Here is a 27,812-nt window from a genome sequence, read left to right as displayed (position 1 = left end):
CTTATTGTAAGTCTGTGTACTACTTACTCTTATTGTAAGTCCCTGCAATATTTACAGCCACCGTTGATGATTAATTTTATCGAGAATTATTCTTTTTTTCCTCTTTCCTGCCTTGCTGCAGACAGGGCGCTTAGTTTAAGAAAAGAAACCCAGGCAGAAATTTGAGAGGAATGGTGTGTAAACAGGCACCAGAGAGTGGACCTCCCACAGCTCCAGGACCATCTGTAGGATCTGGGCTCTTCAGCAGGCTGTTGTTGATGTTTATGGCAGACATCACAGTGGCAGGGATTTGCTCTTTTGCTGAAATCACCAGCTTTTGCCGATTTGCGAGCTGCACCACCAACACTGGTGTGTTCCTGCCCTTCTTCTTCTTTTCCACCAAAGGCAGCAGCCAGCAACCTTGTGACTCGGGACGAAGTAGCTGTTGAAACGTTTTCAATGGGTTCCAGCTACCCAAAAGAGCAGCTTGAAGAGCTGGAGCTTTTCACCGTTTTGCCTCGCTTTTAATCATGTTCACAATGACAAAGCTGCAAATCGTCCTGAGCAGCCTTACGCGCTTGCTTCATAGAAACCAGGCAGGCAGCTTCAAGCATATCTTAATCCATTCCCAGCTGACACCTCACCAAAAATCTTTCAACGGTAATTATGGATTTCCACCTGAAGTCAGAGCTGGTGCCTGTATTCAGTTTTCCATTCCCTTTGTTATTCACTGAATTAAACGTGTTGCAGAGGCTCCAGAAAGCCTCCTACGGCACATACGACCTCCTCATGTCACACGCAGATAACTTTCTTAAAATCTAAGCTAAATCATTTCAGGATCCAATGTCTCACATGTTCTGAGACAGCTTCTTTCTAAGCCCCACGCTGTAAACAGCGCTGTGATTCGTGAGCATCTGTGCAGCAGGACCCAGTGTGCAGCAGGGAGCAACACCTCCAGCAGCACTCTCATCATTTTGGACCCTTTATTTCAAGAACAATCAACACTCAGCATCTGAACACAAAACTTTTCAGATTCCAATCACTATGGCAGTTCACAAGTAGTAAAGTAGAAGTATATCCTAGGATTGGATAAATTATGGAACCAACAAGGTTTTAAAAGAGGAAGCTTAGTTACAGCCGAGGTAAGGCAAGTGGCAGTGCAATCTTCTCTGATTTTACAACCTGTGTGGAGTTGTCCCTTGTTAATGTTTGGATAAGCGATGGTGGAACTTGAAAGCTGTGTGTGGAGCATATAAAAAAAGCATATTTTTCCTAGGAGGTGTTTGAGAGAGAGATTCCCATCATTCCCACCAGGTGGGCTAGCTGATCATTTTGGGTTCTTTCCAGCTGAACTATTCTATTCTATTCTGTTCTCATATTTGCACAAAATGAATGCCTGCTCCAAAATCACTGTGCCTGACGTGTTCTAAAATGCAGGAGGAGCCAAAACATTGTTCTCATAAACAAGTGAGGGGAGCTGAATTTCAGAATTTCCGAATTTCCAGGAGTTCTCTCTAAATCCAAGCATTATGAAGCCTGCTCTTGCATGTCAATGAACAGATACTCAGGGACTTACAGCTGTTTGAAACAGCAAATTAAAAATAGGAAGTCAGGATGTCTCTCCTCCCTGTTGTAGCCTACTCATGAAAAAAGGAGCACATCTTTCCCTCCCATCTTAATGAAAAGGGAATATTTCTGTTATGGTGACATTCCTATGACAGGTAGTCTTGGTCCCCATCCTCCTGCCTGGGAGCCGATCCTGAAAACCTTCCCTCGAGCAAGGTTGGTAGTAAACACAAATACTCGTGCTCCAGTGTGGGGGAAGCCCCACAGTGCAGAAGCCCAGTGACCTACCGCAACGACTCGAGAGCATCACTGATGGCATCTGCGAAGTTCCTGTCTGTCGGGACGCTGAAGTACTCGCGGCAGTAACTTGGTCTGACACCGAGGATTTCCACCTCGCAACCTACGAGCGAAAAATGCGGTGAGCTTGGCCGTTTCACCCTGATCACAGAGCCCACACCATGGGAGCCAAGTTCAGGTGTGTAAATTCCCTGTGGCGTTGCTTACCTTACACCTTCCCTGCAGGAAACCTTGCGGTTGGGAAGGGAAAAGGGGGGAGAGGTTGGTTTGACGAGTGCTTGTAGCAAACCGTACATTGGATGCTTTTATTTCTCCCTCTAAAGGGAAGGTCTCTGTGTGACCTTCCCACAATAAAACTTGATTCCCTCGTGGCAGATGGTTTCCACCTAAATCGCTAGCTCGTTTTCATTTTAACTACTGCGGCCACATAGCCTCATTTCCAGGCTTCCAGCATAATAGATTTAGATAGCGTTTCCTGAAAGTTCAGCATATACTTTCCAGTCAGACACACTGTATCTTATGGTGTAATATCCTCTATAAACTGTGTTTTATTATGTGATACTGGCACTCCGCTATTAAATCTGTTTCCCAGGAGGTCTTATTAAAACAGTATAAACCAATTAAGTGTCTGGTAACTTGCAGCCTTCCTTGCAAAATACAGTCTGTTTTGTGGCCCAGAAATTTATGGCAACAAATCCTACAGGAGAACATGGCCCTGAACACACAAAAACATGTTTTTGTGAGATTTTTTTTTTGCCCTTTTGCTCTCTGGTTACTATGCTGCTGAATAACATAAATATTTAAAAGAAGTGTGCTTTCAGAAACACTGGATCCATGCAAATTATCTCTCGATAGCCCCAGAGTCCTCCTATCGCCGTTAGGCATTTTCTGGTATAGTCCTGGGGCACAAAGGAAAGCAAAAAATAAAAATAAAAAATAAATGCTATTTTGCAAAATGGTCTCTGCACACAGCAACACAGTCAGGTCAAAAAGGCAGCCCCAAGCCACAGCCTGGATCTACCTGGATTTGTGTCCCTTCGCTCCTCCTTTGGGGTGAAAGGAACAGGCATTAAGGACGGCTTTAAGTCTACTCATTACTTGGGGGGGGGAAGAAGGTTGCACAGGAATTGTAAGTACAGAGAGGGCACTAGAGCAAGCGGAGCTGCTTTCAGAGATGCTTTACAGTGGTTTGCTTACTGGGAGGCTGCATGAGGAGAATTTGTCAGTGTCTTGAATCTCAGCCCGCAGGAACTCGCATCGCTGAGGTGCAGCATGGGGATGCAGGGAAAGGCACACCGCCTGCGGGCTAAGCTGGCTAAGAGACTTCTGATTGTGACTTCTCAGGAATACCAGGAAAGGTTAGGAAAACGTTCGGTATTTGAGCTTAGGAAATCTTTAAAAATCTTCACTGATTTGCAGAAAGCCAGCTAAGTCAGAAGGAGGTTACCCTTCCCAAAAAAGAGCCCTAGCACAGATGACAGACTCAGTCTCTTCACCCAGTCGTCCACGGTAGCGGCTCGCAGGTCTCCACATGGTGTGTGTGTTTCAAGGGGACCTCATCTATTATGATTAATCGTTTGTAGGAATTGATTATTTGCAATAATAAACAGAAAATTTAGTCACCTCTTTTACTTTTCTGTAAAAAAACCCAAAACATTTACATCGTTTTGAACCTCTATCCAATATTTGGTTTTACAAAAATTGTGGGAGTGTGTGATGGTGCCCACTTTTCCCCTGTTGCCCCAAACTTACCTCCCCTTTCTGCGCGGAGGTACTTCAGTGTTTATCTTCACAAGAACTGACTCTCCATACTGTCCCACAGTAAAACTTCTATACATCTCTACACGGCCCCTTGGAGAAATTATGTTGCGCAACAGAGACAGGTCCCAGCCACTGCCTAACCAAATCATCAAACCCCCTATTCCGTGCATGACCTGAAGCCATCCCCAGGACGCAGGAGCTCCTGCCCCCTGCCCTGAGGACATGCAGCTTCAGCCTTTTTTTTGCATGATACCCAGGGTGCTACCAGCAGCAAAACGTGGGCTTTCCGCTACCTGGGATGCTAGAGGCGACGCAACGGTCCTCCGTGGGCTTTACTAGTATTTCAGGACTGAACTGAAACTTCAGAACCAATTTCTCCTCTGACACTTGAGTCTGGGAAAAGATTGGCTCCAAAGCCAGGTAAGAAGTTAAGGACACATTTGGAAATGTGTTGGAAATGCCTAGTATTTTAGTTTAGGTGGGTGACTGCTCATAGCCAATGATGAATATGATCACTTTGCCTCTTTTTTCCTCTTCAGATACTGACATCAAATTATAATTTTCCCAGGTAACGTTCCTCAGAGTTACTCACGAGATCATTTTAACTGGAAGCATTAAGTTCTTGGGGATCTGGGATCTTTTAGTTGCTGAGTATCTTCGCTATTGCTAGATTGTCAAGTGATGAGCATGACATAAAAGACTACAGAGACAGCAGCAATCAGAAATCATTTTGGCCACTAAATACATTGGTCTTCATGTGTGCAGTCCATTGGCAGTGACCCTGAAAATTCAGGCTGCTTAGATACTAAGAGTTTCCTTTTTCTTCCTTTTTTTTTTTTTTAGCCCCTGTGATGAACTGGCCTTAAAATCGAATTTTTGATGTTAAGGCTTATTGCAATTCCATAATACTGGCCATGAAGACCCTTTAATATTTAAATTTAATTTTGGTAGAGGTCAGGATGGTAAATTTTCTCAGTTAAATATTACAGGACAGGAAATTTGAAAAGATTTGGAGCCAAAGAGAATGTTAGGTTTTTCTTGGTTAAACTACAAATAGATGAGCTGTATTTACTAACACGTGATGTTGGATACCTTTCTGCAGAGTTCTGTATGACGCTAAACCTTTACTTAAAAACCTGAACTACTGGAGCAGGGACAAGGACATCTTTCACAGTTATATATAGGCTCCTCTTTATCTATCTGACACGGAGACCAGAACCTCTGCCAGCTTTAGTTACATTTCTAAACATTGATTTCACAGTCGGACACTTTGTCATAACAGAAGGTTTTGAAAACTGTCTAGACTAGCTCCACGGTCTGGTAAATGTTGTCTTTAAATGGCAAAAAGTTGTGTTTAAGCATCTTTTTTTCCCCCTTTTCTCTCATTTCAGTGTTTAGAAAAGATGTCATTGTATTTCAGCTGCCGCAGCCAGAACATGGAGGAGTCTGAGGGTCTGGGGTGACATCGCCCACCAGGCGGAGCGTGAGGAGCACCAGCAAGCTTTGATGTTGGTGGTACCACCGGGATGCACTCATCTTCCTCTGGGGCTTCTCCACCCGCTGGAGCAGCAGAGCTTCGGACAGGCAACCTGGGCGTGAGGCCACGCGTTTATTTCACCCCACGTACGGCATTAGCTGTTGTGTTTTACTTAGCAATCAGTCAGAGGATACATGACTTTTTCCCCAGGAACGCCTTCAAGAGCAGAAACTGCCTAATGAATACCGTGAAGAAAGAAGAAGAATGTCCCTACAAGCCAAGTGCTTCTATTTTAGCAGAAGCGGTGGTTGGGACCCCTGGCATGGTGGCATTTTGGTTCTTCTGCCTCTAGAGGCAAGAGAACCCAGATGAACTCTGCCCATGAGTTGTCTTTGCTGCGTCTAAGTTGGGCTCACAGATAAAGCTGGGACTGATGGATGCTCACGTCCCACAGCCCTCCTGCTCTGGGTCCCTGTTTGCTGTGGTCTGGATTTTCTTCCTTTGAGCACTGACTACGCATGAGAGAGGAACAGAGGGAAGAATACGAAGTGGCAGATTGTGAGTTCAGACTTTGCAAGGCTTGGAACTGGCTCGGAGGAGGGAATGGCAGTGGTGCAAGTTGACCCTGGGAATCAGCTTGCTGGCGTTCACAGCACATTCCTGCTACATTTGATGGCTCTCGTTTGCCTTCACCGCTGGCTAGAAAGAAAACAGCATCTTCCAGAACAAAGTGGCTGTACATTGCTGTTCCTATTAAGAGTTTCCCAAATGTTTCCTGTTCAGATCTTTATCAGATTTGCAGGATTCATTACCGAGCAGCAGTATATTCTCAGGCTGGGAAGTTAATGACGAATAGCAGATCATATGCGGTGCAAATGTCTGTGGGACCTCTACCCACCGTGGTTATTAAACCCTTATTACTTTCTTTCGTTTTGTTTGGCATCGCTCCCCAGTCAAATGCCTTGTTAAGAATTAAAGCTTTGAAATAACAGCTCTAGAATTTTTAGAAAGGACCACGCCCTTACTATGGAACTAGAAAACGGTTCAAAAAATAATATAGGGAAAATGTAACAAACATTATTGCATTTGGGGTGACTTCTGTTTACTCCAGTTACACCTGGAGTCCTACGGCTACCCAACTGCCCTGTGTTTTAGCTCAACAGTTCTATGTTTCACCCCGCTTCATGCCCTGTGCCTGACCCTGTGTGGCCAGTACGTCCTTTGAGACCATGAACACCCTTAAAATAAGCACGTGCTGAAGCATCTGCTGAACTGAGGCACTGATTGCTTTGCCAAAGGTCACCTGTCACAGATAAATAATTAATGACAGGCAGATGTACATGTCACAGTCCACAGCTAAAATACCAGAGCTGGCAAAAAATTGCCCCTGTGTCATTAGAGAGTCAATGCATCCACCTGGCAGCGTAAGCACTGGGAAGAAGGAGGCTCTATTGTTCCCTGCAATTTTCCACTGGAAATACACCGGTAAGTGTGAAGGGTATACATATGTATATAGGAGTACATATATATATATACATCTCATGTGTCTTCTCCCTGGGAGACACCGCTCAGAGGACAACACGAAGGAGCTAGGTAAAGTCCAAAAGCATTTAATGGGAAGTGATACTGTTCTTTTGGATTTCAGTAGCTTTCTGTTGACTGTTACATCTATTCAGTATATAATTATACCTGTTCAGTGCAGTTACATTAGTAGCTAAAAATGATTGGTCTATAGAAATAGGTCTTTTTGCAAATATTTAGAAGAATTTCTATATTCTTGTATAATGTCTATATCCTGCTTTTTGCATTGCAGCCACTTGGGTGATCTCCAGTGAGAAGCAGCTTTTTTTTGCGGTCTTATCCAAACCATTATATCTAGTCTGTAACTCCAGTCCCTTGGACTGCCTTTGGCAATATTGTCCCCCTCAGATCTTTTCACTCTTCAGTACTGTGGAAATATGCTGGATGGCTTTTCAATGTTTTTCATCTCGGTCTGCTCTTTCTTCCCTTTCCTGAGAACTGAGGCCTTTTTTCTGGGATGCCATTAGCCACACTGCATGGAAAGACCGTGACCAGGCACACGTGCATTGGAATGCAGAGACAAGCTGGCCAGGAGCCCGTGGCATGAGTCAGCTGCTGCTGCCGCCCCACCATCACTGGCTGTATTCAGTACAGCTCCTCCAGCCTGTGGTCCTCAAGCCTGCAGTTACACGTACGAGGATATCGGCACACTGCTCAGGGAGCGCAGAGTTGAAAGGTCAAAGAGTTGAGAACCTTGCAAAGGATTTGGTCTGGAACATCTATTTCTATGTGGGTCCCTAAACGGACAGCCTAAGGGCATACTCCTATTTGTTAAAAAACACTCATTATTATAGATCCCTAGGGATTTCAGTGGTCCAGTATCCAGTGAATGAGGAACAGATGGTCCAAGTCCCTCCAAATGAATGGCTTGGTCTCAGAGCAACGGGGACCTCAGCTGAGTTAGTGATGAAGACAGACAAGAGTGCTCACTCCAGCTCACCAAAGGATACTTCCTTTTCAGCTGGATTTTGCTGTCCCCACAGAGGAGATCATCTTCAGCTCTCACCTACCAATTTCCAGGTTAAAACCAAACAAGCACTGGGGCAGGATGGCTGCTGTTTGAAACTTCAGTCACTGACAGAGTTTTGCTCCATGAACTTCACGGAGCAGCCATTCAGCACAGCAGAAGCTACAGGTGGGTGAGAGGAATGAATGAGCAGCTGGTGGAGGAGGGGATGCCCTACAAGCCAGTGCCCCCCGAAGGTAATATTTGGTGGAAATCTACCCCCAATGACACTTCAGTCTTTTCCTTCCTAAGCATAGGCAAACTGTCATGGCCTAAGTAAAGATCATAAATGTCTATGAGTGGTTAGTAAAGCACTCATAATTCTTGTCTGTATGTCAGACTACAGCTCCTCTGTATTCTTGTATGTATTCATAATTCTTGTCTGTATTAAAGAGCCATCCTAGAGCATATGGAGTGTTTAGATGTAAGGATGCACTGTTAAGATAATAGCAATTTTTGACATACTAACCTGGCCAGTAGTACATGGAAACGTTCTTTTTTTCTTTCATCATTGTGACCCACAAAGGCTCCGATCCATTCCACCAGAGAGGCAGCAGGCTTTCTTTATTCACACCGATATCGAAAGATACATTTGTCTTTTGGTCCCACATGTAGTTTCCAATCATCTGATGGACCTCACAGTGGCGACCTTCGGGGGTGGAGAAAAAAAAACCAGCACAATCAGATTGGTGTTCTTCAGCAGAAGGATGCCACCAGCACCACCACTGCTACCACTGGACCATCCACTGGTATGAAAAGCCCTGATTTAAACTCAGGGACCTCTTACCTTTCAACTGTTCATATGATCTTCTTGACTCTGTTACCTTTTATTGGGGTCCTCTAGGTAGGTCTCTGTGTCCTCCAGTTCAGTCACCTAAAAGTTAGCTGCTGGAGTTTGTGAGCCACCTGTGTTCCTGTCACAGTCAACGGAGAAAAGGCACTTCTAGAAAGCAATTAGATGCCTATCTTAGGATGGCATTAAGGTATCTGGGAGGAGTCATCCTCTGCAGGTGCACATTGCTCTCTGTGAATTGTGGAGAAGGATCACAGCATTTGCTTAGCTTCCGGCAGCCAACTTTTCGCTGAGGCCAGAAGAAACAAATCCCGCGCCCCGTGGCCTGCTCAACATGCCACACACAGTCCACGCGCACAAACCACGGCAGTGGCAGCCCACGCGGGTGCCACACGTTTGGCTGACACCTGGTTCCTTCTACACACACAACATCTGCCAAGTCTGAGTCCAAGGTACCTGCCAGCACACAGACCCAGCGGGCTGCAGGAAGCAGTCTGCAAACAGGAAGGGGTAAGAGCACGACCAGGAAACATAAAGTTGGGGAAACTCGCATTTCCCGTCATGTTGTTTTTCCAGAAACAAGCAAAAACCAGGCTAAACACTTTTATTTTATGTTACAGTTAGGTTGGGGTTTTTTTCTTAAATGAAGATGCTTTGTTCTAGGTTGTAGGGACAGCAATCATTTCATCAGACACTTTCAGCCCTCTTACTGCATCTTGGAGGCCCTTACAACACACTAGCATATAATAGCCAAGAGATGTCTTCTGCTTCTTGTCACTGTCAGAAGAGAAGACGTATTTTAGGAGTTACTCTGCAGGCAAATTAACGAAAAATGGGAAAAGAAACGTTGAAGAGTAAGTTGTACTGGGAGTTCACGATTTCCATATCTTAAAAAGCAACAACGGATGCATGGGTGAGACACTGTCATCATCAGCTGATGAGTCACGATACTGCACGGATCCAGATAACAGGCTTTGATTATTGTGAGACTGAGCATGGTGATCAGAACTGAAACAACTTTGGTACGCTTGTTTTGAAAAGGCGTCATTTTGAGCAGAAGACTTTGTACACTTTGGGTACATGTGACCTTGAAATGGATTTTGAACTCTCCTTCCCTAATACAAACTATTTCAGTTATGCAAAACATTTCCTCCCTCCCCAGTACAGAAAAGCAGTCCCAATTTGTGGCAGTCACTGTTTACCATATTAAACCAAACATGTTTAATACAGGAGAACTGGTGGACTGGATGGGCAGTAATCCATCCTCTTTAGGCTGCCAAGTGCTTCCTTTAAGTCTCAAAAGATCCCGAAGGAAGCCTCTATAGCGTATCAAAAGCACAATCTTCCTACTTAAGAGGACAATCCCACTTCTTCAGCTTCTTGAAGTCCACGTACTTCTAGGTACCTATCAACCTGCTAAACTGCAGGCAGGCAACTGGTGCCGTCCTGAGAAACCTGCAGGCTGGTGCTGAAGCTCTTAGGTCATGCATGTGTATGATGTATAGTAGTCTTTATATAAAAAACAATAAGCTCTAGCTGCTACTGATGTGAGCTCCCTCTAGGATTTAGGGTCTGCTGTCGGTTTGCCCAACTCTTTAAGGAACAGAATGCAGATTGTTCTTTCTGCTGTTGTTGGGAAGTTTAATTAACTGTGTGCATTCATATGGAGGACTGTATTCTTCTGATCTCCAAATCAGACAAGTTCATCCTTCTATGGACTCCAACTCTCTTTTTTTTTTTATATTGAAAAAGAGGCCTAGAAGACTGTAAGGCATCAGTTTTCACTGCAGACATCCCTGCTTCACAGGGCCAGAAGGGAAGATCAGATGAGCAGGCAGACCAAAAGACATGACCATTTGATGCTGCCTGGAGCCATCACGCCTGCTTGCCTGAAGCCTGTGTCCCAGAAAGACCCTAGACTTTCTTGGAAGACTTCAATAACCAACTAATCAATCTCTTCCTTGGGTTGCTCATCCCAATATTTATCATCAGTAAACACTGTTCAATCGGCATGCCTGGCCTCCAATTTTATTTTTCACCTTTGTTAATCTGCAGCTGTGGCTACTGTGTGCCTTGCTCACTAGATTTAAAAGCCCTGCGGTAGCCGGCACTTCTGCCCCCTCCCCAAACACTTGCACACAGAATTAAGGTTGCTTCTCAAATATCCTGTGGGTCATCTGAAGAATCCCAGTTCTTTACATCCCCTCTTGTAACTTATTTTCTCCAGCCTGAGAAAATGACCTTTGGTGATCTCATTTTTAATGATTATCAAAATCACAATATGGCGTTAGACAGTCACCATAACACACTGAATTTATTACTGCTTCCATTACTGCAGCTTTGCTCCATAATCAAATGTTATCTCAAGAGTTTCGAAAGTAGAAACAGGGCAAAAAGCAATTTCAGCATACAGATATCATTGTTTAAGCTCACTGCAATCGTAGTAAAAAGCACCTCTTTCCTCAAGCAACAGCGGAAAACAAAGAGGGTATAGTTCCCCGGAATATGATAACTGCTGTATCCTTCTGGAAGAGAGCCAGCAGAAGCATTTGCAAGTCTGCATGCTACAGCTTACTTGGACACTACATTTCTTACAGCATTGGCTTTGTCTAAAGCACATTCCCATGTCTCCAGGCACTTTTGTCAGCATTCAAATGAATCTATGCAAAACAAAGATGAAATTAAAAAAAAACAAAAAACAAAAAACCACACAACCAACAAAACATACAGCCATTTGGCCACCCACAGCAACAGCATGGTAACACTGAGTGCTGTGCACCCTACACTGACCGTACGTGAGATATGGAAAGCAGAGCATTTGCTACAGGAATGACCTCTTCTTTCTTTGGTGGCTGCAGGGACAGTGCGCAGGATCACCAGTAGGCACGACAGATCATACAGGGACCACCTGCGCCTAAATCTGCAAGCAAAAACGCTCTTCTGAGACACTTGATCTTTTTTCTAAAAGAGAGGCAGCATGCGGCAGACACATCATGCTATACCTGGTGCATCAGGCAACAAAAGAGGTAAAACCATCTTTGCATTGAGCAAATCAGACTTATCGGAGAACCCACGGTGTGTGTATTAGCCAACGCAGCAAAGGCACCATAATCTGCACCCATGCGGTATCCACCTGATGCTGAACGTAAGTACATGCATTTAGCTATATGTACCGTCCTATGTAATATTACATGCGGGCCTTGCTGCTACGGTGAGCCTTCTCCTCCCATGTCCCACCACGATGGCCCCACTCCCCAGAAAGCGACAAGGGCCAGGAGGGCAGGCGCAAGCACAGGCTGCTGTGGGACTAGACCAGCTGGGGAAGAGCTGGGTTCCTCCACACAAACAGCTGCACACACGTAAGGTAGGTAGGTTTTAACAGCCCAAGTGAGACATGCAGTTAGTTCCCTTTCTCCCCTTCCTTCCCTCCCCACAACGTTTTTCCTCCGCTACCCCCTCGCTTGAAGAGCCACCTAAATGCTGACCCAGCCCTGCTAATCTATCCGCCCCTCACCCCACTTCCAACCCCCCTGGAGACCTGCTGGATGACGTGCCCTGTGGAATGCTCTGCCCATGCTGCCTGCCATCAGGAGGAAGAGAGCAGGACTTCAAAGTCACCAGCACTGTATCCCGCTGTGGAGCGGATACTGCGGTGTTGCCATCCCCAAGGACTGAGCCCAGCCTGCCGCGAGCAGCGCATCCCCAAGGGCCCAGCTCTGCCTGCTTTGATCCATGCCCTGCTCTGCCCTTTCCCTCGCTGGGTCTCATCCGCCCTGCTTCGGAAAGAAAGACTACAGGGAAAAAACAAAACCCACGCGCAAAACCTTAAGTGGCCTGGAAAAGACCAGGGCTCATTAGAAGTCAGGGGGGAGCGCGGGTCTGAGCAAAGTGGCCCTGCCATCTGCAGGGCCCCAAGCAAAAACAGTACCTGCAAGACGCGCATGGACAACTTACGCTCCCAGAAGAGCTTGCTGCCAAAGTCTTTCCAGTTTTTTATGACCTCTAGTACCAGACAGATCCAAAGCAGAAACACCGTCGCCTACGTCTGGCAAGACTTTGCAATCCAAGAAGGATCACATCAAAAGGCACAGAAAAATCTCTGCTCTACACAGCATGATTATTTTTTTTCCCTGAAGAGATTCATTTAATAAGAGCGTGAAATTCTTAATTCAATGCTTTCATAATGGGGCCAGGGCTGGGGTGCAAGAAAATTGCTTCCAAAGCATCCATTGCTTCCAAAGCATCCACTTGGATTCTGTTCATCCACTGTGACTTCAGCTCTGGGAGAAGAAAATACCTTGATACGTGAATGTCCACTTACTGCTGCTAACAGCTGGTAGTAGGTATACCAGTTGTGAGCTCTGAGGTTGTAGCTAGTAAGAAGGAAAAAACTCCGTGCTTCAATTTGTAGCATATGAACTTGTGTTAGAGAAAACTTTCTGTTCTCCACTTTGAAAGTGTTTCCATTTTTTTTAACTGGTAGAAAGCAAACACAGATTTTTACAACATTTTGTGTATGTGTGAAAGTGAAAAATCTTGGCACTTGGCATTGCAGCCTTCCTGCAGGCGGCAAGTAAACAAAGTGAGATAAAGAATATAAAAATGAAAAATGCTCCCAGTTCCCACTCTCTTCTCCAGCCTGTCCTTGCTAGGCTAGGACCCCTTCCCTGGCAGTTAATAGTATTACCACTGGCAGCTTTGTGCTCTTCTGCTTTCCAACGCACAATTTTAGAAATGGAAAGCTACTGAATCCAAGAAAAAGAAGAGACTATTAATTTTAAAACTGTATGTCACGAACAGTCTTTTAAATCTTGGCTGCTGCTGGCATCTGTGGTGGTTAAAAGAAGAGCAAAAAGAAAAAATCCTGTTACCTTGTCACTCATCATGCTCTTTGTGTCCTTCTGGCATTTTTCTCAGCTTGGACAGTGAAGTTGAGATAGCTTCAGTTCATGTATACCCATAATATATTTCCCTGTTGTCCTCTTATTTCTCCATTTTTCATACCACAGACAATGTGCAGGTATTCTTTATGTAGTTAAAAACGTGCTTAACTGCTAAACAAAAATTGTTAGCATCCTTTCCTGGACCAGGCTGGAGTCTGGATAGAGTTAGCTGGGCAGCAGAAAAGAGGCATCTGCTACAGCCGCCAGCGGGCAGCGCTTCCTCTGGGTACGGAGTGGACGGAGAGCAGAGATGCTGTGCTGTAAACCAGGAGACCTCTCACAGCAAGCAATAAACGGACTAGTACGTGTGCACATCAGCCATACCCCGGAGGACTCCAGGGGTGGGACCCCAAAGGACATTTGCTCCCAGAAAATGTGGGTAACCAGGGTAACAGTGTATGTCAAGATTTGCTGTGCTCAAGGGAAAACAGAATCAGACTATTTATGTCAGACCACGACATCATCCACCCTCAGCAGTCAAGTATGCCACCATGGAGAGTGAGGAGTGGGGGAAGGATGGTAAAATCACGGAAGGTGAGTGAAACCTTCAGCCTGGCAGAGCAGCCCTGGACCATCACCCATACGTGGGAACTCTGCCGTGTTGCCACTCTCCCCCCTGTTGAGCAGAGGAGAAAGCAACGGCACACGCAGGGATGAGCTGCAGTGGCTGGGCAAACACCACACACCACCACTGTATTTTAGAGAAGCCCCAAACGTGCCGTCACCAACTTACGTCAAGTGTGGGACAGCCCTGCAAAGACCACAGCCCTCATCTTGAGTGCAGGAGACTGAAACGTCCTCTGTTCAACCTCCTTCTCCACCCCACGAGCTTGGTGGGACCTCACAGCCTCTGTGCCAAGCATTTAAGATGAGGTCCTACCCAAAGAGGGACACGGAGGCCCCTCGCCAGCTCCTCTGCAAGCAGCATCCCACCACCCACCTCCGCGAGCAGGGACTCCCCCCATGCCCCATGCGGGCCAAGAGAAATACGGCTCTTGGACGTGGGGCTGCAGAGCTGACCGGGCAGCTGGCACGTCCTCACGGAAGACCTGCCAGAACAGGCCTCATTTGTTGTTAAGATCTTAGAAAATAAATCCTCTCCAGGTTTCCAGCTCAGATGTGATAGGGTTTGCCTGTGTTTAGGCTGGCTGGGGCTGGAAACATGAGGGGCCCCCGTGTTCCCTTAGCTGAGGTGGGGGGGCTTCAGGGGCACTGGGGTGCAGGGGGTCCCCCAGCAGCTCCCCAGTGCCCGTGGGTTGGCAGGCGAGGGACATCCAAACCTCTCAGCATGTGCAGCTTTTCTCAAGAGGTACGGCACAGAGAGCTCTGAAGCAATAGCTCACGCTCGCAGCGATTATGGGGGAGACCTCAGACTTTCCATTTAGCTTGGCCTGAGAGCTCTCTGCAGAGCCAGGCCACGGCAGGGAAAGGGAAAAATTAAAAAATCCCCGCAGGATAAAAACCTGAGATGGCTTGTGGTCATATTTCCTTTCTTTGTAAAACAAACAGCACACGGTGCAATTAAGCGAGCCTTTTGGGACATGCGTATTTGGACTCCTTCTTCCCTCCCTTGCCAAGCCCACGTCGAGTCCCGCAAAGCCCTCCCAAACACCGGTGTCAGCAACAACAGCTCCTTTTACCTAACTTGCATTTTGTGTCATGCCTTTCAGGTCAACAACAGCACTATCTCAACTGGAGCATGGAGAGCTAGGACACCACATGGGATGCGGTCTACCAGCTCAGAAAACAACCCAGTCACCCGAGAACCAGCCTTTACAGCACTGTGGAAGCCAAAACGGAGAAACACGGCATGAACGAAGCTGCTAGAGAAGACTGCTTTTCAAAGGGTCAGATTTGTACAACAATACAACCTTGGGCTACCTTGCACACCACCAGATTTTTGTAACAAAACAACCGCTCCGGCTGCATGTCAGCGAGATCCCTTTGCTCCAGCAGTGACTTGGCTGTTGTTCGGTGCTTCTTCAAGCAGCCGGTCATGATGCCATGCCCTGGCTCGCAGGCAGACTGGAGCTTCCCCCTCAGCTCTGAATCACTGGGTGACTTTACGTGAAGAAGCCAAACCATCAGCATTCATCTTGTTTCTACGCTCTAGTTTTCTTTCTCGTAATTGCTGTAGATGTGGAGGAAGGGAAAAGACCCCTATACAGGCCCCAGGTTTCGGGCTGAGGCTCTCTGTGCCACTCCGGGAAGCTCTGGCAAATATTTTCTCATAGGTTAACCGCAGCAGCAGATTTAAGTAGGATGGGGACCCACAAAGAGCTCTGCCATCACTGCGCAGCACTGTGTGACCACAGGCGAGTCACCTCCCTCCCCCGCTTCCCTTCCAAAGTTTACCCGTTTCGTTTACCTAGGTTGGGCCCTATTCCTCCCACCGTGTCTGTGCTTCACCTAGCACGTAGCCTCAGCAAGATGGGGCGTGCTTCAAATTAGCATGCATTAGTTAGTTGGTTTTAGATACGTGGCTCTTGGTCATCAGTTATGGTTGCATCTACTTGGTTATAGCTTTGAAAATCTCAGTAAACTTGCTGTTTCTCGTGATATATTTCTCATTAAGTTCAGTTCGGCTGCCCTCTTGAAATCACCAGTGAAGTAAAATATAATGACTGAAAGATCCTGCAGATAACTGAGCCGCTGCGCTGCATGCTATTGCTTGCTAGTTGCCTGGTGCAGAGGAAAGATACGTTCTGGCAGGGCTGACGGGTGCAGCTTGGCATCTGCACTGAGACACGGTGGGGCAGATGCTTCTGACTTCCATAACCTCTGCCTGCAGGTTGGGGCAGGAGGAGAAGGAGGTGGGTTCACCTTTGAGAGGGTGGACCTGTCCCAACAGTGATGGTGTCTGAGGAGCAGAACCCACTGTCCTCCTCCAAAGCCACCAAAATGAAGGAGCACTTCTCTCTGTAACAACTAAACCTCCCTGGCGTCACAAAGGTTGTGTGGATGTGGGGTAGAGGGCAGTACACAGAAAAGGAGGGGCCTTGCTCACCTGAATGGATAGAGGCAAGAGCCAAATCCATCCCGATGCAGCATTTTCATGCGCACACTGTCCTAGACCTGGCAGCCTCGTTTGTTCCTGAATGGATGTGGGGCCACAAGAAATTGTGAACGAACGGAGAAAGAAGAGACAGGAGTATTTATCAAAAAAAAGTGGTGGGATATAATGGACGAGCCAGGGGTGGGACTGTGCAGGCAGGGCCAGAAGTTTCTTAAGCTGATTTAGCTGAAAAAAGCCAATATAGTATGAAATTGCATTCAAAAATGCTAAAATAAGGCAATCTGGAGGTTAAAATGCGAGTTTCTTAACAGCTCACGAAGCAGCAGTGTAGGACAAGATATGAAGAATAGCTGGTGCTTGTAGTCCTTGATTTCCCAGGGGAAACTGTGACATTTAAGTCCCACACATCCCAGTTGCGAACAGAAGCAAACCCAGTTGCAGTTGCAGTCGTGCCCCCCTGGCCCCACAGAGGAGATGCATGACTGGGGAGACGCAAGGCAAGCTTTTCCGTGCCCATACAGCGGCAACAGGGAGACAATAACTTGCCAGTCCCTGAGCAGGACACTATGGCACGATACTCATGTCACCCTGCCATGCTGCGTTTTTTTCCAAAAGCTGTCCCAGCTTTGCGCATCAAATGCGCGCAGACCGAACACAGCTAACGCTACAGGTGCTGCATGTACCACGCTTCTAACCGCACCATCACTGAAAACATGCCATCTCCTTTCTGTGGAGACCGCACCATGGCACTGGGGGTACGACCAGTGCAGCCATGGGACTTCCCCTGCTGTCATGCCAGGACACAGCCATGGGGTCCACTAACACCCCGAGGGCTCAAGTGCAGTCTTGGATCTTCCTTTGGGCACTTTCATCACCTACACCTGGTCCTTGACTGGTTCCTGACCTATTTAACACCGGTGTGACCGACTCGTGTTCTGAAGGTGAATTGTTATTTGCATCGAAGTTGTATTTGCATTGAGATCCTCATCATGAAGAGCAGGGAACTTCCAGGAAGAGTTGAGTTTGGTCTCACAGATTGTTTCATTGCTTTGAGCTTTGAGCTGGGGTGTACCCTCTGGTGCCCTAAAAATGTGAAAAGTCTAGTAGCGGTGTTTCATCACCTAAAACAAAACTCCTTTGTGAGTACAAAATAGGATGTTTTCAAAACTCCTCGAAAGGCTGATTACAGACTTCACTCAATGCATATGCGCTTAATAGGAGTGATGATTAAGTATGGCAAGGAGCAAAAGCTGCTTTCCCTCTTCTCAACAACTCCATCCAAAGGCTTTTTGCACACGTGTTCAGCCGGTTTGCCTGCATACACCTAAAGAACACGGGCTGGAGTGGAACAACACCTCTCTTTTTCAGTCCTGACATTTGCTCTGCATTCATGCATTTGCATCAAGTCATGAAATAATCCTGTGGTGGTGATGTACTCTTTCCTGTTAGCAGGTAAGCAAGAGAAAGGCATTTCTTTTGAGAGAGAGGGAGGGAGGAAAGGGTTAAGTGGTTTCAAAACAAGCTGGGCACAACTGATGTCAGATTTCTGTCTTACAATAGCATCTATTTGCTTCCCCAGCAAGCGGTATATGGACCGCTGGGCACTGTATTGTTCTGAGGACAGCAGAAGATGCCACATATCTTAGGAGAGGACAGCTTTTCTCACTCCTTCTTCCCATTAGGTGGAGGTTCTTGTTTGTTAAATAACTCCAGAGAATAATCCAATCGGAAACTGCAGAAAAACTTTTCTGTTTGTTTTTTTTTTCCTTGTTGTTTCCAAGGTGTCTCTCTCTGACTGCCAGCTGCACTCTGTGCACCTTCCCAGCGTCACTGTCATCATGTGTCACCCTACTTTGATTAAAAGCAAATCAGCATCATGAAAACCATGACTATCCTCCCAGTTTTCTGAAAGCCTCTCCTGGGCATTCAGAAAAGCTGTAGGGGATCAAAAGGAAAACTCCTTAATGTTTTCCTATTTGGCTATTTCAGATGGTTACAGATAGGAGGACTTAGAGCAAAGGTAAGTTGAAAGCAGAAAGTCTATTAAGTTTAAAAAGAAATTTAATGCTGAACTTGCCAAAACAGACCTGCTGACTGAAAAGAAGTTCTCTTGTCAACCACCCTCCATTTACATGCCTTTTTATTAACTGGAAAGGCTGTGAGTAGGCTCCCTATTTATTTTCCGTGAATCTTCCCCTTGTTTTCACGTTCTGTATGCAGCAGGGAGCCCTGGGCGGCCAGGCAGCCGCGCTGGCGGCAGGTGGGGGACCCGGCAGCACCTCCGGAAAGCAAAGGGGAACTTCAAAAATCAGCTTCGAGCAACGTTTCCAAGTTCAGAGCAGGTTTCAGACAAGGAATACTGAGCTGTAACGCCACAGTGCGTTTAAGCTCCCTGCTAAAAGCACAACTGGTGTTATTTTTACGTCGGGTTTGGAGGAAAAAGTCACGGGGAGCTGCCCCCCCGCTTCTGCACCGGGAAGCCGGCAGCTCCGGGGAGCATCACGGCGCAGGAACGCACCTACTCACCTGTCATCAGCGTGTAGTAATTTGGGTAGGAGAGGCTGGGGAAGTCCGGGGTCATGTAATCCACCTTCACCCCCATGTTCACGATGTCCCGAAAGCCCGGCAGACCCTCCAGCTCGCTGTCGTCGATGTAGTCGGCGCGAAAGCCGTCGAGCAGGAACACCAGGAGCTTGCGGTGGGCCGAGGGGGCGGCGGGCGGCGGCAGGAGGGCGGCGAGGGCCGCGGCCAGGAGGGCTGCGGGGAGGCTGCGGCTCCGCATGGCGGGCGGCCGGGGCCGGGCAGAGCCAGGGATCCGCAGCAGCCTCGGGGCCGACCCTGGCACGGCTGTGCTCCCCCCGCTTCCACCGCCCGCGTTAAAGCGACAGCGCTGCCCCGCGGGCGGGGGAGGTCACAGGTTAATTGCGAGCAGATGATTAACTGCTTAGCGGGGGGAAGAGCTCGCTGCGTCCCGGCTGCAGAACGGCGGCTTCGCAGCGCTGGGGAAAAGACGGCGCAAAAAGCTCCGCAGCCCGCCGGGACGCTGCGCCGAGCCGCCCCGGGGAGCGGTGCCTGGCGGCCCCGGGCCGGGCGGGGGGCGGCACCGCCCGCGCTCCCGCTGCTGCTCCCGCTGCTCCTCCCGCTGCTGCTGCTGCTCCCGCTGCCGCCGGGTGCGGGACCCACGGCGGGGCCGCGCTCCTTCGCAGGGAGCGTCGCACCCCCACCGCCCGAAGGTGCGCCGTCCCCTTGTCTTTCTGGCAGAAGCCCGGGCTGGGATGAAGGCAGCGCATCTCCCGGTGCATGCCCCGCAATTCGGCGGCCCAGCTGAGGTGCACCGCACCGAGCGCACCGCACCGAGCGCACCGCAGCGGCTGAGCCAGCTCAGCTCGGCACGGACCGCGCACCCTGCGGGGGGCCCGGCCCCTGGCTCGGTGCAGCCGCGGGGCTCACCCGGCCCCTGGTGCGCTGGCAGGAAAATCGAACCTTCAGCATCAGACAGCACCAACGACATCTTCATTTTCTGCCTGTTGATACTAAGATCTGGGTGGTGCCAGATTTCACATTACAAATGTCACATGAACAACTCAAACTTGCTCACATTCTAGTGAGGAGTCACCACCAAGTTCTTCTCCTGGCAGCCACAGAAGCCTAACGCTACCTCTGAAGCAGTGCCAGCATTATACTGTTGTACGCTATAATTACATATTAACTCGCTCTACTTGAGCTGTGTTTGTTTTTCCCAAATAAAAGAAGTTCATAGCGTTGTCTCACGCATCGTGCAAATGGCCCGGTGCAGATGTCTGCACCTGGGGCAGGTTGCAATAGCTGGCCGCCACCCAGACATGGGTGTCTGAACCTCGTGTTTGCTCCTTACAAAGCTCCCAACAGCACGTCCAGCATGTCTAGTCGCCTCTTACCGAATGCGGGGCTGATGCAAGCTCTGCAAGATGGCTTTCAGATAAATAAGCCCCAAACGCTTATTTACCCCTGTGCAAAACCCCCTCGCCTCCCGGCTTGCCTTTTGCACAGCTTTGTACCGACAGCCAGAGCAGCTGCCTGCAGGTCCTCGCCCAGGGACGTGGCTGGAGAGGTGCTGTCCCTGCCCTTCTCCCATGCGGCTTCCAGTTCAATCAGGAAGGTGCCCTGCCAGGGGAAGGGGTGCTGGGATTTTCCGTAGGGGGGAGTTGTTAAGGCAGGTGGAAGAGGACCTCGAGCAGGGCTGCTGAGGCTCCTCAGCTGGCTTTGCTTGGGTTCACCTTCTCAGACAATTTCCTCACACGTCCTCCCTGCCAGGAGACCAAATGCACTCCTGGTGGACACCTCCCTCTCCGTCACTTGCCTGGCCACTCTTTCCCTTCCTTTTTTTTTTTACACATACCCTTCTTCACATCCCCCATCTCAGAGCCCAGCGCTTGGGACGTATCCTCACATCTGAGTTACACCTGAGCCAAGGACTCGGAGCATTTCTAAGCTCCAGCCCAGGGATCTTTAGAGCAAGATAATGACTGAACCAGCCCTTCAGGGGTTTATCCCTTTTCACATAGCATTTACTTTTGGCGCCTTGCATTGCTAGCCTATCATCATCCTGACAACTTTAATTCTGTCTATGTTTTGACTTATCTTGCCTGGCTTTAGTTCATGTATTTTCTCACAGTGCAGCAGCAGTTTTCTCAGCAAAACCAGCCCAGGGCCACACAGCTGTGCTGCACCTTGGGTCAGAGACAGCTGAGCCCTGGGGCCATCCGTACAGCCTCACGCTTGGGAAGCTTGCTGGGCTGTGGTCCCCGGTCTGCTGGGACAATAACAGGTCCCAGACCCTGGCTCAGTCCCTGGAGCAGAAATCCTCCAGGAGAGCCAGGGAATACTGGCATGCTCTAGCCAGACTTTCAAAGGCAAACCTCAGATTCCTGCAGCACGAGGGGAAAGCCACGGGGCTGCGTGACCCTGCGGGCACCCGGGCTGCTTTTCCCCAGCGCCGCAGCCTGTGCAAGGCTGATGCTGCCCTGCCTGCCGAGGACAAGGACGGGGCTGCAGCTGCGCGCCGGGCTGGCAGGCGACGTGACAGCCTGGGCAGCGGTGCGGGCAGCTGCCTGCCTGCTGGGCGGCACGTGCCGCGTGTCATACCTATGGAGAGCCACCACGCTTCTCGGGTATCTCCAGGCTCGGCAGGGTCTCAGCTGAGGATCTGCTTCTTCACCTGCCTCCTGAAGGGAGTATGCACGACCTCCTCCTGCTGCCCCTCGCCAAGCCTCCGGGACGGGAGGCGGCCCTGCACAACCTGTGCTCAGAGGCAACGCTTCGACCGGTGCTTACTGAGGATTTTCACTGTAGCAAAACCTGTACGTAATGGGCTTGGCACTGCCTGTAGTGCCGTGTCGTGGCCAAGCCACTCTGGTAATTTACTATATATCTATACGTCTGTTGAATGAACTCAGAAACATGTCCAGAAGTGGGGAGGGCAATATGATTATACAGCTCTTGGCAAAGCCATGAGGATGTTCACACTGATGTCTTGGCTTGCCCTCTAATGGGTGGCCTCTGGGCTTGCCAGCAGGGCTTGGCAGAAGCAGCAGCTGCTGCTCATGAAGGGATGGGATAATCAAGGAGGGTCAGACAAGGAGAGTTAATCAGTGTCTGAGGCGGATTCCTGCCTTGAAAGGCTGACCAGGTTTCTGAGGTGGTTAGGCCAAGAAGCCAGGCTTCCATCATGAGATGGTACAAAGATATGTCTTCTTACCATTTCATGGCATTAAGAAATGATGCCTTCAAGAGGGCTGCAGTCTACTGGTTGGCAGTTTTCCTGTGGGAAAGCTCTACCTGAACCAACACAGTGACACGAGGGACAGCTGGTGCAAGGTACCAGAGCCCGAGCTCTGCTTAAAGAGTTGGAGATTCACAGGTTTCTACTTCACAAATAACAAGAGTGTAAGGCCTGAGAGGGGTTAAAGGAGTAGCGAGCCATGTAACCATGACGCCTTACAATACCAAATTGTGTTTTGACAGACAATCCCCCAAAGAGTGGGACTGGAGCCAAACAGTCTAGCTTGGCAGAGACAGACCCTAGCAATACATTTCATCCCTGCCAAGCAATGTTGATTTGCTTTGGTTCACATTCATTTGTAAGCACCCTGTCTGCACAAAGCCCCAGATGGCCTTGGAGACTCCAGCACAACAATATTTTGATACAAATGCTCTTACAAAAGCTATCAGAGCCTGAGCTGGTGTCCAGGGACAACAGTCCTCACGAGTTAGCTGTAAGACCAGGTTTAGGAAGAAGAATGGATAAAGGAAAGAAAATCCCTTGGCCCAATTTGTGCATGAGGAGATACCCCACTGGTCCAAACTTTGTATGAGACAAGATCCTCAACCACTTAGACTGCTCAGAAAAGCCTCTTGGCAAAAAGCACGTTTCCATTTTTATAAAACTGCCTGCAGTGTTCTTGAATCTATTTTTTTTTGTTGGGTTTTGGTTTTTTTTTTTTGGTCCTGCAGAAATCACAAGCTCACACTGACGGTTCAGTCTGGCTTGTCAGATGTACCAGCTCCCCGGCAGCGCAGCTTTATCTGTGCCCTTAGGTCCAGGAGCACACGCAAGAGCAAAAGCTGCTAAAAGTAAAACATGGTTTCCCTTTCCCCCGGTGAATTAGAGAATCTAAAGGGGAAACTCGTCCTTCTATCTCTTCTGAAAGAAAGACGAGAAGGCATAACATGACTCATTGTCAGCTTGTCATGCCTCTTCAGTTTCTGTTCTCCTTCACACACAACAGCAGTTGAACACTTTGGCCAACGCAGCCTGACTGACTTGTTTGGTTGTTCCTTTCCTTTCATTAGAGAAGAGGGCATGGCCACCTCCAGACATCAAAGCGCCTGAGGGGAATGATAAGTTGCTTCCATCTCTTTGAGGAAGAGGAATTGTGGCAGTCTGAAGTTTTAAGGTCAGAACTCTGCTGAACTAAGGTTCTTCTTCCTCTTCTCCCCACCAAACCCAAGCTGAAAACATCACAGGTGGTACCAGCCTCTCTGCTGACTTCCATGGAAAACCTCTGGCAATGCGCGTTTCTACCTTGTGAGCTGACAGAAGGTCTTACCCAGAAGTCGTTGGCTGCAGAAGTTAAATATCAGCTTCTTTGCTCCTGCACTGTGCATTCCTACCCATGTTCCTGCGTGGAAGGGCACATTAGGCAAGGCATCTGCTGCTCCATCAGATCTTCCTAGACGATATTTAACGTAGAGTCAGTTATTTCTGCAATCTCTTGGTGTGCAGTAGTTCAGTCACGAGGAATTCAAGACGCAGGGAATGGGTTGCTCTTGCTGTCAGTCATGTACAGATGTACATGATAAGAGTCACACCCTTGTTAGCTGCAGAGCATTTCAAAGCTAGAAACTCCAGCTTTCCTGGAGAAGAGCAGTGATCTTTCCCAGCTTCCTGAGGCACAGTTTTCCTCCAACCTGCCTGGCTAGTTTGAGACTTGTCTTACAGAAAGTGTCCACAAGCTGGATGAGTACATCAAAGTGGGACAGTGGTGGCCCTGATGGACAGCCGGGGCTGGCCAAATGTTCTTTGAAGTGTCCCAGTTCGGGCAGTTGTGTTGTTTGGAGAGCAGCTCTCCAGATTTCTTACCCCATCCTTCACTGCAACAGTCACTAGTTATATTAATAACTTTTCTATTTGAGCAAAATCTAGTGGAGATGAAGAGACTTAACGAACCAGCAGAGTGCCCTCCGTGGCTCCCAGTTTCATTGCAAGGAGCTGAATGGGCTTGGTGCATCACCTTTGGCACTGCCCTTCCCTGTGAATGCTCCCCGACAATACTGCCCTCAGGGAATAGACTGTGCTTCCATTAAATGAAATCAAATCAGGTTCAGAACAAACAAAGGAGGTGGCTGTTCACACCAAAGCACCATTTAGGTGTGCAATGCCTTGTCTCCGAAGACCATGACTGTTGAAAGCATACGTGGGACAAGTTCATAGGAAAAATCTGCACTTGGGGCTGAGAAACACAAAGGGCACTGGCTCCAGCCATCCTAGCACTTTATGTTTTTGTGGAGGGTGAAGAGCAGGGCTATTTATTCAGCAGAAGAACCTTTTGAGTGTTTTGCTTAGTATCTCTCTTAACGCAGCTGTTATTTGACCAGCACCCAGGCCTCCAAGAGTGTCTTCTCTCAATGCCTTTTCATAATCGTGGCTTGCTCTCCCCACTTCAAAACCACACAAATTATCTGAACTGCTGGAGTGGACATTCAAAGTGAAGGAGAGAAGAAAAAGGTTGGGTGGGTGGCCGCAGGGAGTCACATGTCTCCGATGGGACTGCACACGGTCAGCGATGCCCTACGTCCATGAGCTGCTGCTGCCCAGCAGGAGAGGCTGCACATCTGCAGGGCTGAGGTGGGAAGGAGGCTGCAAACATCATGTGAAATAAACCCCCAAAAGATGCCCCTAAGGAAAAGCACACATCATATAGCTAGTGTGGGCTGGAATAACAATTTTAACTTGAGCCCTGCAGAGCCATGGAGGTTTATGGTAAATGGCTGTGAAAGCAATTAAGAAAAATAAGCTGATCACCAGTGGGCTCAAACTCACTATGCGGTGAACATCTGCCACTGGAAGATATGTATGAGCTCAGGTCAGGAACGACTGGGAAGTCTCGTGGCTGCATGCAGCAGAAGACCACCTCCTCCGTGGTGTGTTAGCCTGAGCACAGGACCATCTGGCTCAGGGAGAGGGATTCACTGTCTTGGACTGAAATCAGTCTTCAGTCCCTCCAAAATACTTGGGTTTTGCTTGGATATCAACCCATCTCCACCTCCAATACCTCCCCAATGTTTGTAACTCATGTTCCTGCAACTTTATTACTTAATTACCCCAAGGCCATGCTTGCCTGGACGCTGGTGGCCTGTAATGCAGGGTGTTTTACCTCATTGAGGAAACCTTGTGCAATGCATTTCTCTGACGAAATCACCTAGCCAAGTTTGCTAGGTGGCAAAACCAGCTAGTCCTAAGTACTAGATGCCATGTTTTCTGCTTCATCTCTGCTCTCTGGTTGTTTCCCTGTATGGTGAGGGACTGCGGTGAAGGGTTTTACCGCTATTCTGCGGATAGGGAGTCAGTGTGCAGCGGTGTGGGGGGATGGAAACTCGGCAAGCTAAGAAAGTTGATCAAGATTGGTTGATCTATTTAATTAAAAAAAAATAAAGCCCGAATCAGCAAAATAAAGTAGATGTTACTAATCCTGCTGTGCTGTGACACTCGCATGTTTCTCAGGACATGGAGCTCAACACATTCATTCATATGCCAGTGGCTCCTCCAAGAGAACAACATGGCATTCCGCACGTCCACCAGTGCCCTGCACCACAGTTCCTGCTAGTTTGCTACCTTGCCTGAGCAGCAGCCTTAAGAGGGATGTATGAGCTTAAAATCTAACAATCTTACACGATCTTATAGTCATGCAGTGCTAGCCAGATGTAGACCTACTGCAGCGAAGTATTTGGATTTCAGATTTTCCCATGAAGTGAGGGGTAATTTGAGAGGCTCAATATGTGGCGAATCAGTGCCCATGTGCCTGCTTTCCAAGAGTAAGAGCATATTCTATGTTTCATCCTTCTGCTACACTTCTACAGGGAGCACAAAAGGAGACTTACAACATTGTCTTGAATTTAGTATAGGGACAGAGTAAACTATACAGGGCTAGCATAAAACATAGCTTTAAAACCCCCAAATACTTTGCATTTGGCATCCTTTGTATAGCCTGGAGGTTATACAGAGTTCAGCTTTAACTTCTGACAGTCAGTGCTTAAGGACTGTGGGAGTTGGGCTTGCAGCATAACTTCACGAAGAAAAAGGTCTTTATTCTGACAGTAGTTATTTAAGCTAACCTGAGAATATTTATAATTAGGCCCCAAAGGCTGGCTGCTGCCAGGCTGCCTGCAGCGAGCATGCCCTGTATTGCAGAGAGTTTCCAAGTGGCTGCCTACAGCTGCTGTTGCTTTTGTCATGTGCCCCTGCACTGCGTTCGTTTTGGCTTTCATACCCTTGATGTCATCGATCCCGGCTTTTAGTTACTGCATCTCATCCATCAGTAAGGCTGTGCTGGAGGTGGAAGCCCTCACCTGGGGGACACAGATTAAAGTCTTGACTTCGAGCATGGTGCAGAAACGGCGAGTGTCTGGTTCTCGTCTGGCTGACTGCTGAGTCACCTCTGGAGAATGTGCTCCCACAGAGAAGAGGTGGCTGTGTTAAACCCAACCCCTGCTCTGGGTAGAGCGAGATTCACATGCTATCTGTTTTGCATCTTTGCGTGTTTCTCCACCAGCAAGCTACAACTTCTCAAGCAACGCCAGACCTGCGTCAGCTTTTCTTACAGGTAAGGTCCCATCCCTGTCTAAATTACCATCGTGACATCCTTCCCTATGGGAGGGCAAGGTCATATCTTTACATCGGGGTCAGCATTGCTTTCTCTCACTAGCTGAGTGCTCAATTTAGGAAATCCTAACATATAGTTTATGGATTGAGCTGGTCTCGGCGACTGCAGGAATCTTTCAGCCGAGGAGAGGAGCTAGGACAGCCCCCAGCCCTGGGGTGACCTGATCTGATTTTTCCATCTGAGTATTTCACAGGTCTGTGTCTGAGATCAATGGCCTTGATTCCTGTTCCCTTTATCTCTGACCCAAAGCAGGGTCCTTCAGCAGGACTTCAGCAGGATGTGGACATGTCATAGTGCCTTTAGGCTGCTCTGAATTCACCATGCCACATCTGCACCCTCTTTCTTAGTGCTCAGCTTAGTGCCTTTAGATCACTGCTCTTCTGCCACAGTCCTGAGTTTTATAATCACACCTTCCAATTCCAGTGGTGGAGACGGTCCGTCGTTTGACATCCTTGCCCTCTCTGTTCAAGCAGGTTATCTTACACTTGAGTGAAACCACACTTTTGTTTTCCCTTAAATCTGTCCCCAGTGTGGAAACTCCTCTTTAACGCTCCCCCTTTAGCAAACATTAAGGTGCAATTCTCTTCCTATGGACACCCTCAAGTCATTATGTTTGCAACCAAGTCCACCTTTACTAGAAATACCTAAAGCTCCCCTCTTCTGCTTCATGCTTCCAGGAGAAGCTGGAAACCTGGAGACCCTGCGCTTCTCCTTTTCCCCTTGCCCTGTGAATGGCTTTGGACTGCCAGGGCCATCTCCTGCCTGCGGAGAGCTCCCTGCCTCCAGTGGAGTGGATCCTGCCTGTGCTGCTCTTTGCACATCTTCTGGCAGCGCAGCTTTTCCCGTGGCCCAGCTCAGCTCACCTGTGTGCTGGCAAACAAGCAAAGGGAGAGCATGTGTAACGCACAGCTGTACTTGTACGCTGTCACCCCGTTAGCCCGAGTGGCTGGTCGCTGCAGAGTGCCACTCTCG

General features: G+C 48.3%; 1 protein-coding gene across 7 annotated transcripts in view; it reads right to left on the bottom strand.

Moving 5' to 3' along the window:
* The window catches only part of ENPP6 (ectonucleotide pyrophosphatase/phosphodiesterase 6), a 34,034-nt gene extending 14,230 nt beyond the window's left edge, over window positions 1-19,804 (bottom strand). For 4 of the 7 annotated variants that reach the window (XM_056326337.1, XM_056326339.1, XM_056326336.1 and 1 more), the window contains exons 1-3: window positions 18,946-19,801; window positions 8,137-8,316; window positions 1,834-1,945 (exon numbers count right to left, since the gene is read on the bottom strand). In XM_056326337.1, the coding sequence (XP_056182312.1) occupies window positions 1,834-1,945; window positions 8,137-8,316; window positions 18,946-19,201 (548 nt within the window). In that variant the 5' untranslated portion in view covers window positions 19,202-19,801. Of the gene's footprint in view, window positions 1-1,833; window positions 1,946-8,136; window positions 8,317-18,945 lie in introns of all 7 variants that reach the window. The other 3 variants (XM_056326341.1, XM_056326340.1, XM_056326335.1) reach the window with 2 other exon arrangements.
* Window positions 19,805-27,812: the final 8,008 nt, after the last annotated feature.

The sequence above is a fragment of the Falco biarmicus genome, chromosome 1 (assembly GCF_023638135.1).
Source record: "Falco biarmicus isolate bFalBia1 chromosome 1, bFalBia1.pri, whole genome shotgun sequence".
Taxonomy (NCBI): domain Eukaryota; kingdom Metazoa; phylum Chordata; class Aves; order Falconiformes; family Falconidae; genus Falco; species Falco biarmicus.
The sequence above is the reverse complement of the archived record's forward strand: the minus strand, read 5'-3'. Positions and strand labels throughout refer to the sequence as shown.